The 11,766-nt window shown below is 40.8% G+C and overlaps 1 protein-coding gene across 1 annotated transcript in view; it reads left to right on the top strand.

Moving 5' to 3' along the window:
* LOC107101766 (anoctamin-1-like) overlaps positions 1–11,766 on the top strand; it is a 67,665-nt gene that overhangs the window by 41,033 nt on the left and 14,866 nt on the right. The window contains exons 12-17 of the mRNA XM_015400812.1: positions 341–365; positions 2,320–2,391; positions 5,714–5,788; positions 7,611–7,812; positions 10,730–10,841; positions 10,945–11,002. Of these exons, the coding sequence (XP_015256298.1) occupies positions 341–365; positions 2,320–2,391; positions 5,714–5,788; positions 7,611–7,812; positions 10,730–10,841; positions 10,945–11,002 (544 nt within the window). The remainder of the gene's footprint in view (positions 1–340; positions 366–2,319; positions 2,392–5,713; positions 5,789–7,610; positions 7,813–10,729; positions 10,842–10,944; positions 11,003–11,766) is intronic.

Below are 11,766 nucleotides of genomic sequence, written 5' to 3'. Positions count from 1 at the left end.
TTGAACACAGGAGCAGCAGAAGCATCTGGACTCACTTTACTGGACGTCTGACATTAATGTGGACAAGCATCAGGAATGAAGCAGCAGAAGCTTCTTTTGATGCTGGAATCATGTCTGGTGTGAACGTAGCATAAGAAGTGGATTAAAGTTTTTGCTTTAGTTCATTTTAACGTCCGGTTGTGGGATGTTTGGAGAAAGGTGGCTCCTTGGTAACGATGTGATCCCAGACTGGGCTATCAGCTCATCTCTGCTACTGCTGATGATGATGATGATGATTTATGATGATGAAAAAGTATCATTTTGGTTTCTGGAGACACTGACCTGTTCTGTTTTGTTTGTGCTGTGATCCACAGGAGGAACATAAGGTTTGGATCAGACTCTTTGTTTGCTTATTTTTTCTCAGACCACACGCAGCGGCTGTTAGCTCCCCCCCCCTCCCTGTCGCGATGTCTAACAGTCTGCCGTTCATCTGAACCGGTCCTTGTCGGACCCGTTTCACCCCAGACCTGAGACCGCCCTCTGATTCGCCCTCTGGCTACGGCTGCTAGCTTCTGCAGACACTTCCTGATCCTGACGCGTTTTTTCTGCAGATGGCGGCTGATTGACGCATTGCTTTCCTTAAGCCTGTTTCCCGCCTCTGCATTTTACTGATTTCCTAAACAAAATAACCAGAACAAATCATTGTCCGCACAGGAAGGAGCTAGCTCGCTTTCTGGAAAAGAACTCTCGTTCTTTAAGATGCTTGTTGAGGAATTTCCTGCAGGTTAAGATTTTCGTGTTTCGTGTTAATTAATCCACAGATTAATAAACAATCTGTCGATTATTTATTTTTTTATTTTTTGCTTAATCGATTAATAATCAGATAGCCAAAGGTTCCTTAAAGAAGATTTTTAACAGAATTAAACCAGGTGAAACTAAAACTTGTCCACTTCAGGAGTTCTTGATTATAGAGCAGATTTTTATTTTAAATGTAAAAATGGTATAATTCCTGCTCTAATTGAGTCGCTCTGTCACCTAAAGGAATGTTTTAGAGTCTTTGCACTCCAGTTAATGATTAATTGATTACTAAATTAGTTGATTACTTCAATAATTGAGAATGAGAATTAATCCATGTAATTGTTTGAGCCCTACTTTTGAGTCGTGGTTTGAATTTGAACGATTCCGATCCATTTCACAGACGTACATTTATCATTAAAAAGCATTTACATAAACCTCGTCTCTGTTGCCGAGGTTCTGATGTGTATCTTCCTGCGGTGCGGTTCTGGGCTGGAGGAGGAAGCAGCGCAGCAGGAAGGCCTCACAGACTTTCTATGCTCAGCTCTGTTCACTAAACACGCAGCCGATGGTTTCGTTCTGTGGACAGAGGAACCTTCACATTTATTACACTGCAAAAAATGTAAATCTAAATAAATTATTTAATCTTAAAATAAATGCATTTATTCTTAAAATCACATGATCTGCCAATGGAATGAGAATATTTACTCTTATAATAAGATAATTAGATATTATGCACTTGTAATTAGACAAAGTAATTGTTTTTTTCTTATTTTAAATGTAAATTCTCTTGTTCCATTGGCAAAGTTTCTCACTTACATCCTCAATTTAAGAAAAAAATGCACTTATTTTAAGAAATAGTGACTTATTTAGATTTATTTATTTATTCAGGGCAGGTCAGAGACAAGCTTAAATCACTGCAAAAATAGAAATCTAAAGGAGTCATTTTTTTTTCTTAAAGTAATGCATATTATTTTAAGATGATTACTTTGTGTTATTTTGAGTGCATATTATCTAATTATCTTATTTTAAAGAGCAAAAAATACTAATTCCATCGGCAAATCAACTGATTTACCTGCTCAGATTAAGCTTAAATACACTTAATTTAAGAAATTTTTTATTTATATCGTTTTTGCAGTGCTGCAAAAAAAGCTATCTAAATCATTTTATTTTTTTCGTAAAATAAGTGCATTTTTTTCGTTAATTGCATTGAATTGCATTTACTGCAGTGTGTTTAACGGTTCCATAAACATAAAATACATTTTGACGCATAAAGATTTGATGCACATATAGGGGATAGATGCTAAGCTCTGCTTGCAGCTGAATGAGAAAGTTTTCCCTCTAGTCATCTTTCTAGCTCTGCTGCAGCTTTATTCTGGATTAATGCACCGCACTCTTCTCCAGCACACATCGCCTAACGCACCTCTTTAAAAGCTCTCACTGCTTCCGATGCTCCTCTCTCCAGCTTTACGTCCCTTCAGGACTTCATTTCATGCTTGATATCATGCAGCAATAAAGCAGCCAGCAAACTGCTTTCTGTTTCAGGACCACCACAGAGCCGAGTACGAGCTACGTGTTGCAGAAAAGACCATGAGACAAGATCATGGAGCCCCTAAGGTAAGACTGACGTCCCGCTCCGTCATTTATCCCATCAGTTTTTTGAAGCAGAGCCTCTGAATCATGGAAGCCGTTACTTAGTTAATGTGCAGAGATGTCACGTCTCAGGACACCAAGGCCACTGTCACCATCTGATCCGTCCCGAAAGCACGATCCGTTCTGCACATGCACCATCAGCTCATTTGCACATCTAGATATACATCCGGATTGCCAAAGATTTTATTTAGTTAAAAAGACCTAAATTACGTTTTTCCCCTCCCTAAAAATATGAAGCATACAAAAATGTGAATAAATAAATGAGATCCTTTCTGTTTTATCACTTTTCTGTTGGATGCTGCGCTACTTCCTGAAGCTAACTTTTTCAGCTTTGAATTTAAACATAAATCTAGTCTTTTCTGGAGTTGTATTTTTTCCTTTTGTGTTAACCTTATAGTTCCTAATCTAAAGAAAGAAACAACTAAAATGCAGATAAACATGGTTTAATCAGATTTAGCCGCACTGCTCTGAGCATGTCTGATGATGACATCAGAGAAGCAAAAGAAAATATAAAAAGCATCGAAATTGTCTCACAAAAGTCATAAAACATTTTTAAAGACATGTTTTAGCGTCTTTAGTGAGTTAAGGATAGAAATAAGTCATTTTAGTACAATAATTACATTATCTATGGAAACCCGGATGAATATCTGTATCATTCCTTAAGTCTTATTTTCTTTCATTCTTCCATGAATTAATACTGATCTTTATAGCGTATAATACTCCCTTTATCTGTAAAGCACAGTGAAAATGGCGGCAGGCTGCAGAATAGAACGGAGCAGAAGGAAACTCATCAACAGTCGGTTAAAAAAAATCTGTCACAGTCGCTTTGTCAAGAATAATGGAAACACAATGAGGTGAAAAACAGTTCAGGGATCAAAGGTCAGAAAAAAAAAAAAAGGTTAGATTTTGAAATGAAACTTAAGAAGATGAGCCGGTATTTCTGTGTGCAGAGACGGCTCCCCTCCTCTGTGGAAAGCTTTTATTTTAATGTGCATCATTACAGCCTCTGAGCCGCTGACCTCATACGACTGCAGCAGCTCAGAGACGTTTCAAATGCAAAAGGATTGAATTTGGGGAGGGAAGAAATGTCCGGTCCAAAGCCGGCGGCGGCGATGACTGATGAAACACGGAGCAGAGGTCAGACCTGGACGCACTGAAACAGGAGAGAAAGCATGGAGGGAGAAGGCGGCGTTCTGTCAGAGTCGGTACCCATGAACTGTGGAGTCAGCAAACGCTTCGCACACATTTAAGAGAATAACATACAGGAAGTCTACTAAGCTGTTTTATATATACTTGATATGATGAACAAAAAGTTATAGTTGAAGGTAAACACAGAAAATGAGCAGAGAAGCAAACCGAAGGTGAAGCAGGATAGTTTATTAATATGTGATGAAATAAACAGCAAAGATTTAGTTTGAGCTAAAACAGAATTTAAAGCTAAACTGCTTTAAACACAGACAGCCTGACTTTCTGTGGTCGCTACTTCACACCAGGAGGATTTTATACAAATTAACCTGGAACTGCAGTTTATAACATTTTCATTTTTAGATTTAAAGCAAAATTTCATGATATAAGACAATAAAATGTGTGGCAAAATTGTACAGGAATTTGATCATGAATTTAACTATTCCTTTAATCCCGACATCGATCGAGATGATTATTACTTTTAGTTATGGACCAACTACAACCTTAGCAGTCGGCATCTTCCTCACGTTTGATTTACTTCAATTAATCTTCCTTCTGCTCTGCTAAGCCGAGGTTTGCAACATGACGTAATGTCCAAACCAATGTCATCCACGATCGGCTGAGTGGGAGGTGAGTTTTATACGGGGCGCGTTTGTAGATGGCTGCAGGTGCAGCTAGACCTCAACAGCTGAGCATACTGTTGAGTTTAAATCCAGAGAAATGTGAGTTTAAAAGATAACGAGGAAATAATCAACACAGAGACAGGGTTTTTTGACGTCAGCCTCTGCAGAAGCGGAGAGAAGGCGTTGGCTCAGAAACCAGCACCTTCTCACACAGATCCCTTCATGGCAAAACCTTTTATTAACGGTTTACCTCATCATAAGGCGGGCCTTAAACAGAAGACCCAGTAATGATTATCTGGGAGGATGCAGGTAATAAGATGACCAACTGGCTGGATGGAAGTCACACAACCGTGTGATTCTGCCTCATGACCTACTGGAGGTCATAAAAGTTTATGACCCTTCTGGTTGAATCACAGGATGGAAATGTAGCATCTTCTTTCTTTCAATGTTTCATATGTCCACACAATCATTTTATAATTATCACTCTAACACATACCTTTTTAGTTTTGTAGGAAAAATACATTTTAAACCACCTCAATGGGCATGTGTCCCTTTAGTCACGTACAAAAAACTATTTAAGTAGTTGGTTTTTAGTGTTTTTGAAGCGTATGGCGATCTGACAGCACACATGCATATTACTCTGGGTATGCTGGTCTGACGGGGTATGCTGGTCGGACAGGGTATGCTGGTCTGACGGGGTATGCTGGTCTGACAGGATATGCTGGTCTGACAGAAAAGTGGGATAGCTGCACAGTAAAATAAAATCCTTGTTTTAAACAATCATTTACTTGATTATCCGGCGTCTCGCTCTGCCTCTGAAATCACACCTAATGGAGCCGCGTTCATTCTGAGACCTGCAGAAATGATTAAACCAGAGCTGTGTAGGTTAAAGCTGAGGCTACTGGCGACAGTCTAAGCAACTGCGTCGCAGAGCGGCTGATAGGGGAATCCTTGCTGACGCGCTGAAAATTTCAGTCCAAGATGCAGTTCAGATCCTTTTGTTTTATTGATCTTCAAAACATGCAATGCAGCAAACAAGAAAAAAACTAATCCGCAGTTTGAGCCGTGATCAAGCTCAAAAAAAGAACAAAAAAAAAACATCCACAGCTTAAAGCGGGCAGCTAAAAGTAGAAATCCCCCATCAGCCTCTCACTGAAACTCATCATCATAACAATCACTGCTGACACCACAGGATCAAAACTACGCCTATCCACCACAGAGGCTGTTTATGTGGTTAAGGCAAAGGTCTTGGAATCCTGGGGTTGTGAGTTTAAAATCCACTCCACTGATTGCTCCCCGGGCGCCACACAATGGCAGCCCACCGCTCCCAAGGTTAAATGCAGAGAGGGAATTTCTCCAATGTGAGATAAAGTTCAGTTTATTTATTTATTGTTCTCTCTACCAAGCTAATGGACTGATGATAAACACATGTTTACCTTTCTGTTGACTTCACATGTTTGTTTTTCTGTTTGTTTTAGGAAGAGAAAGTGAAATTAACGTGCACAGACAGAATGCCAGCCTATGCGACGACTGTGGTCATGATGGCCTTTATGGTAAGTTCTCTTTTCTCACATTCAGCCACTGCAAACAGAAACCAGAGGGCAAATCTTTCCCATGATGCAGCGGTCAAACATTTAATCCCTGCGTTTGGAGGAAGTGCTCACAGCTTAGAGAGCAGAAATAAAAGAGACAGGTTCATGTGACGGATAAAGCCTGCTTATTTTGGAGCCATCCTAAGGGAACAAGGAACCATGACAACTAGAAAACACCCTGCACGTGCATAAATGATGCTAGCAAATAAAAGGCATGAGATGGATTACTGCTGCTAGTGGCAACTGCTGCTTTAGACGCAGTGCAACAGAAAAGCTCCAGACCACCAGGGGGAGACACTAAACGGCTCATATGTGACCAGTCCCCAAGTAAAAACAGGCCGTTTCTCAATTCCCAAAAACACGAGTCAGGACTCGTGTTTTCGGTAGGTCTGTTCCTGAGAAGAACCCAGGAAGGTCTGGACTCTGGGAGAACGGGAGCACGCAGAATAAATCAACTGGAACAGAAGCGTACTGATGACATCACCACATTCAAAGCTGAAACAAATTGGAGATTAATTTATTTAATTTATATGAGCTCATAGATAAAAATGAATACATATCATCAATATTGAAATGGCAAATAGGGACAGTGATGCTTTCATCCATTTTTACATATTTATTCATATTTAAACAACAAAAATCAAGTGTAATATCCAGCAATGTGCGTCTCCGTAGTGTTAGTATTTCCTAAGATTGATCAAATAATCATTCGATAGTTTTTATTAGAGCCGTCTCTGCATTCTCCCCTCTCCATCTTTTCTTTCTAGCTGACTCCTGCCTGCTCTCTGTTTTAATCTAAGTAGATTTTTCTTCCTTCTCTTTAACTGATCTTTCCATCAATCTTCCTATTTTCCTCCACTGTCTTCTAATATTTTCCCTCTTCTATCAATCTAACACTAATCTAAAACAGACATAATGCAATCTAAATCCCTTCCAAACACATTTAATCCTATCTTATTATTATTATTATCATGATTATAATGGTGATTATTGTTGTTGTTGTTATCTCCTCTGATTAAATACTAAAAAATGAAGAAAAACAGGTGGTTATCTCCTCCTCCATCACTCTCAGATCATGCAGATCTTGTCTCATTTTCTACACCTAAGCCTGGAAGTCTATGCTCATAAATCCCAAACATGAAACAGAAAAAAAACTTTCACCAATCAGTTGTTAAAAACATCTTATTGATCCTGGAGAACCACTGAACCAGATTAGCTCCTTATAAGGAGTTTTCAATCATTCTGGTTCATTTGATCCGAGTCTATTTCCTCCTGCAGCTGCAGCCAAAGGTCTGTAACGGGAGAATAAAACTTTTTTTGGTCAACATTCACCATTTTAAGGTGGCCATGTTGTATTTGTTATTTTAGGGTCATAAAAAGTTGGTTTTAAACTGAATTTCATAAGAATTTTAGCAGTAAGGTTCAATGGTGGTGCTTTTATGGTCTCTGTGGGGAAAAACATTTTCAGTGATTCTTTATTTGAATTTTTTTTTTCCCCACAGAACTTTACCACTTCTGTAAATTATTGATGCAAACAAAGCGGCTTATTAACCGTTTTCATTTTCCTCCTGAAACGCGGTGACATCAGCTCTCTTAACTCTTCCTTCCACAGGCGAGTGGCTCGCCAGGTCGCTTTGCCTCAACCAGCTAGCAGCCTGAGTTTCTAGTCTAGAGTGGAGAAGCAGCATAGCAGACATGATTCTGTCTGTTCAGTCACAGATACCTTCATCATTCTTCCAGCTTTCCTGTCTCTGAGCAGCAGCTGTTCCCTGCTCTCTTTCAGATAGCGGTAACCTTGGCCATAGTCTTTGGGGTCATCCTGTACCGAATCACCATTAAGACGGCTCTGCACCTGAGCACCTTCCCCGCTGCGCGCTCCAATGTTCGAGCCACGGTAAAAACCACGGCCGCCATCATGAGTGTCATCATCATCATCATCCTGGATGAGATCTACGCCTCCGTCGCCCGCTGGCTCACCAGAATGGGTGAGGAACCTTGGCTGGGGAGTCCTGACCAGGACGGCTAATGCTGACTGAATTAGTTCATGAACCTTAAAACAAAAACATGAAAGAATAACTTCATTCTCTTTTGTATAATCACATTACAACACAGTTTCCACTATAGATATTATTTATATAATACATTCAAATGTCTTAAAGGAATAGTACACCCAAAACATGATTAGCCTTCATTTTCTACTCACCCCCATGCTGAACAACACTCTGGAGTACTTTTTTGATATCTCAAATGCATCTGGAGATCTGGGAGGCTTCTTGCTGTCTGCTGACATTCAAATAATGGAGGTCTATGGCGCCCGAGGCAGAAAGGTCCATAAAAGTCCACAAAAAACGTGTCGATATTCCTCCATACTGCTCGTCCAATGTATTCCAAGTGTCCTGAGTGGGTAGCATCCAGAATTTACTCGAAACGAAGTCATTTAGAATGTTTTTAGAGCATAAACAGTAGTGTATAGGATTTCCTAAAAGCGCGTTCACGAGTCTACGGAAACCGCGGCAGACCAAACCAGATGAAAGTGCGCATTCAGCTCGGCAAAGAACTCATGCTCTTCCTCAACACTGAAGTCCTCAGACATTTATCTTTCGTTGTTTCTTTCTTTGCACAGGTAAACAGCACATTTCTTCTTCTACGCTTGCATTATCGGCAGAGCAGACGCTGAATGCGCACTTTCATCTGGTTTGGTCTGCCGCGGTTTCCGTAGACTCGTGAACGCGCTTTTAGGAAATCCTATACACTACTGTTTATGCTCTAAAAACATATCCGAGTTGAATGAAATCCAGTCAGAATCGCAGACATGAAAAAAGAGATGCTGAGTCTGGAAGTAGAGAACAAACATGGTTCATAAAAAACTATTTTGTATGATCCTAGTTATTCCTGCTACAAAAATCCACAACAAAGAAAATATTTGGGCAGAAGCTGCACATATGCTGGATATTGATGGGGATTTTTTCATACGTCATTTTAAATCAAGCGTTTGTTTTGCTTGTTCCTATGACTTTACCAATATGGTGCATGCTCTCCTTGAGCTCCGAAGAAGTGGGAGTGGAGCAAGACAGGAGGAACCCTGGAGGCTGCAGGCTTTGCTTTGTGCAGTCGGTCTGGAGCGCAGCGGTCATGGAGGATGTGGGATTTCAGTTTTTCTTTGTTCTTAGATGAAGGACGCGCTCATTCCACTCCCGCATCTTTGCCACATTCATAATGGAAATGATAACTGTATATCCGACAGAGGAACTGTCCTTCTTAGATGAACTACTCTGGAAAACATTAGTTCTGACACGCAGCAGGCAAGGATTATTAGGGTTTAACAGACCCAAACATAATCAATGATAATGAACAGAAATAAATTAATTCAAATCTTTTCTGTTTTATCACTCTGCTCCCGATCTGTGGCGGGAATGGGATCCTACGCTTTTTCCTGGAACTAACTTTTTCAGCGTGGGATTTAAACATCAGTAATGTTAACATGGTGATGGCAGAGCAGGCTAATGTTAGCATGGTGATAGACAGACAGACAGCTCTATTTTTGTCATTTTGTATACACAAGTGTAAACAAAAATAAATTTCATTTAGAACAGCTCTCTAGACAAATTCATATCTTAAAGTGCAGCCTTGATCAGGTCAGCATCAGTTGTTGTTGAGCTGCTACTACTGCCTCCAGCTCCTGCAGCACTCGCTTCTCCTGGCTCAGGGGAGGAAGAGGATGATGATGACGATGCTGTGAGGGTGGTAGCCCCCTGGGTTGAAGAGGCTGAGGTGGTTGAAGCAGCAGTGGAGCCATCGGCAGGTTTAGCAGCGACAGACGATGCTGGAGAAGGTGTGGAAGCTGCAGAAGGCCAGGAGGAGCCAGCTGGGGATGTTTCAGCATTTGGCAGAGAAGCATCTAGAGTGTTCTCCTCATTCTCACCTGCAGAGGGCAGTGCTTCCCTTCTAGATGCTGAAGATTCCCTGGGAACAGTCTCAGAGGAGCCTCCATTCATGCAGAGCTCTTTGTTCCTATCGTTGTGGTACAGCATCAGCCCCTAGAGGCTAATAGCATTGTCCGGTATTGCTGGACGCAGCCATGACTCCGTCAGAATGATGGTGCAGCAGCTACATAGCTCCTTTTTGAAGAGAGTTGGAGATAATCTATTTTGTTTTCCAGCGAGCGGACGTTGGAGAGCAGGATGGAAGTGGAGGTCTGTGGGGATCCCTCTGCAGCCCCACTTTCTCCGTCTCGCGCATTTCTTCGTTCGTCCGTTATTTTCCACTGATTGTCTTTTTTACATCCGTCCGTAGCACTCTGCAGCTTTTTAAACGGTCAAAAATGTCTATATTTAAAACATTTTGTGACCGTAGCTCCAGCAGGCGTTGGCGATCATAGATGTCTAGTCTGTATCGTTTTAAGCAGCATATTTTGTGAAATTGTCGAGAGGAGCCGTTCTTGGCCGCTGCCTTGGAGCGCCATGGTTTGGTTACCATGGCGGTCTGATAGCAAAACAGGCTAATATTGGCATGGTGATTACAAAGCATGCTAATGTCATAGTGATAGTAAGGAGGGCTAATGTTGTCACACTTCTAGGAATGATGTAAATCAAGGGCGAGGAATAAACTCCTGCTCCCTTGCTATCAGGACAAAAACCAAACCAATTTGATGCTCCGGGTTTATTGGCAGGTTTAACTCAATCCCAACACCAGCAGATTTCAGGGTGATGATGCCTTTAAAGGTTCATAAAATCTTGTGAATGTAAGCCATGGTCAGTTTGGGACGATCTTCTGTCTTTGCAAATGAGGGGAAAATGACAGAAATGATTCCGACATGAAGACTAAAGACATGAGGTCTAAAAACATTCCTGCCATCTGGTTTATTTCTTCTGTTGTCAACATCTCCTGTTCTCCATTTTCCAGAGGTGCCCAAAACAGACAAGAGTTATGAAGAGCGACTCATTTTCAAAACGTTCGTCTTGAAGTTCGTCAACGCCTTTTCACCCATCGTCTACCTGGCGTTTTTCAGGGGCAGGTGAGACGGTTTCCTCCGCGCCTTCTGAAACCAACCCTCCTGTTTTCCTTCAGGCGATTGTTTTGATTTAAAGTCTCTGACTGACGGATGTGTTTGTTCACAGACTGGTTGGCAGACCTGGGAATTACCTCTACGTTGTTGGAACCTACAGGATGGAGGAGGTAAACCAGCTCAGGCTGTTTATCCCCATGAGGTTTGGTTCACTGTCAAACGGAACAAGTAGGATTTGTCACTAATTCTATTAGGTTTATTTCTATAGCGCTGATTTACAACACATGTCGTCTCAAGCCAGTTCAACCAGATCATCCAGTCAGATTGATTCAAAGTTTTCTATCAAAGGAAAACCAGTTGACAGCAAGAAATGTCGCTATTGGCTGTCCTAGAAGGTGCTAGATGATGTCATCGTCTAATTTGCATACCTGATGTAATCCAGCTGCAGGAGATTTTTAATCCCTCCAATTTTTTAGTTTTTCATTTTTTTGGCTGTCTGTCAAAGCGGTGCAGAGAAACAGGATGGCAGAGAGGAAGAAGCGTAGGGATTTGAAGAGTTTTACAGAGACTTTTACAAAAACAAATAAAATGCATATAATTTAGCCATTTAAAAAATAAAAGAGACAGGGATATTGTTTTACTAAAGTCTCCATTAACACAAAAAAAAGTTCCTAGATTTAGCGACAAAAGCGCTAAGTGGGGAACGCTGCCCTGAAATGCTGATTAAATGATCATATTCAACAGCTGACTGCTGTAAGAACTTTTCCTTTTAAAGGAAAAGGAATAATCAATGGATCTATACCTAAAACGAATACCTTCGTGGTGATTTAATGAATTTAAACAATATCTTTCTATTGCGATCACTGAGTCTGGGAGCAGCATTTTTTTACCCAAATATAGTAGCCCCTCCCTCCTGCCATATTCCAGCAGTGAC

Source organism: Cyprinodon variegatus, unplaced genomic scaffold, assembly GCF_000732505.1.
Source record: "Cyprinodon variegatus isolate N-32 unplaced genomic scaffold, C_variegatus-1.0 Scaffold1149, whole genome shotgun sequence".
NCBI classification, from domain to species: Eukaryota; Metazoa; Chordata; class Actinopteri; order Cyprinodontiformes; family Cyprinodontidae; genus Cyprinodon; species Cyprinodon variegatus.
The sequence above is the reverse complement of the archived record's forward strand: the minus strand, read 5'-3'. Positions and strand labels throughout refer to the sequence as shown.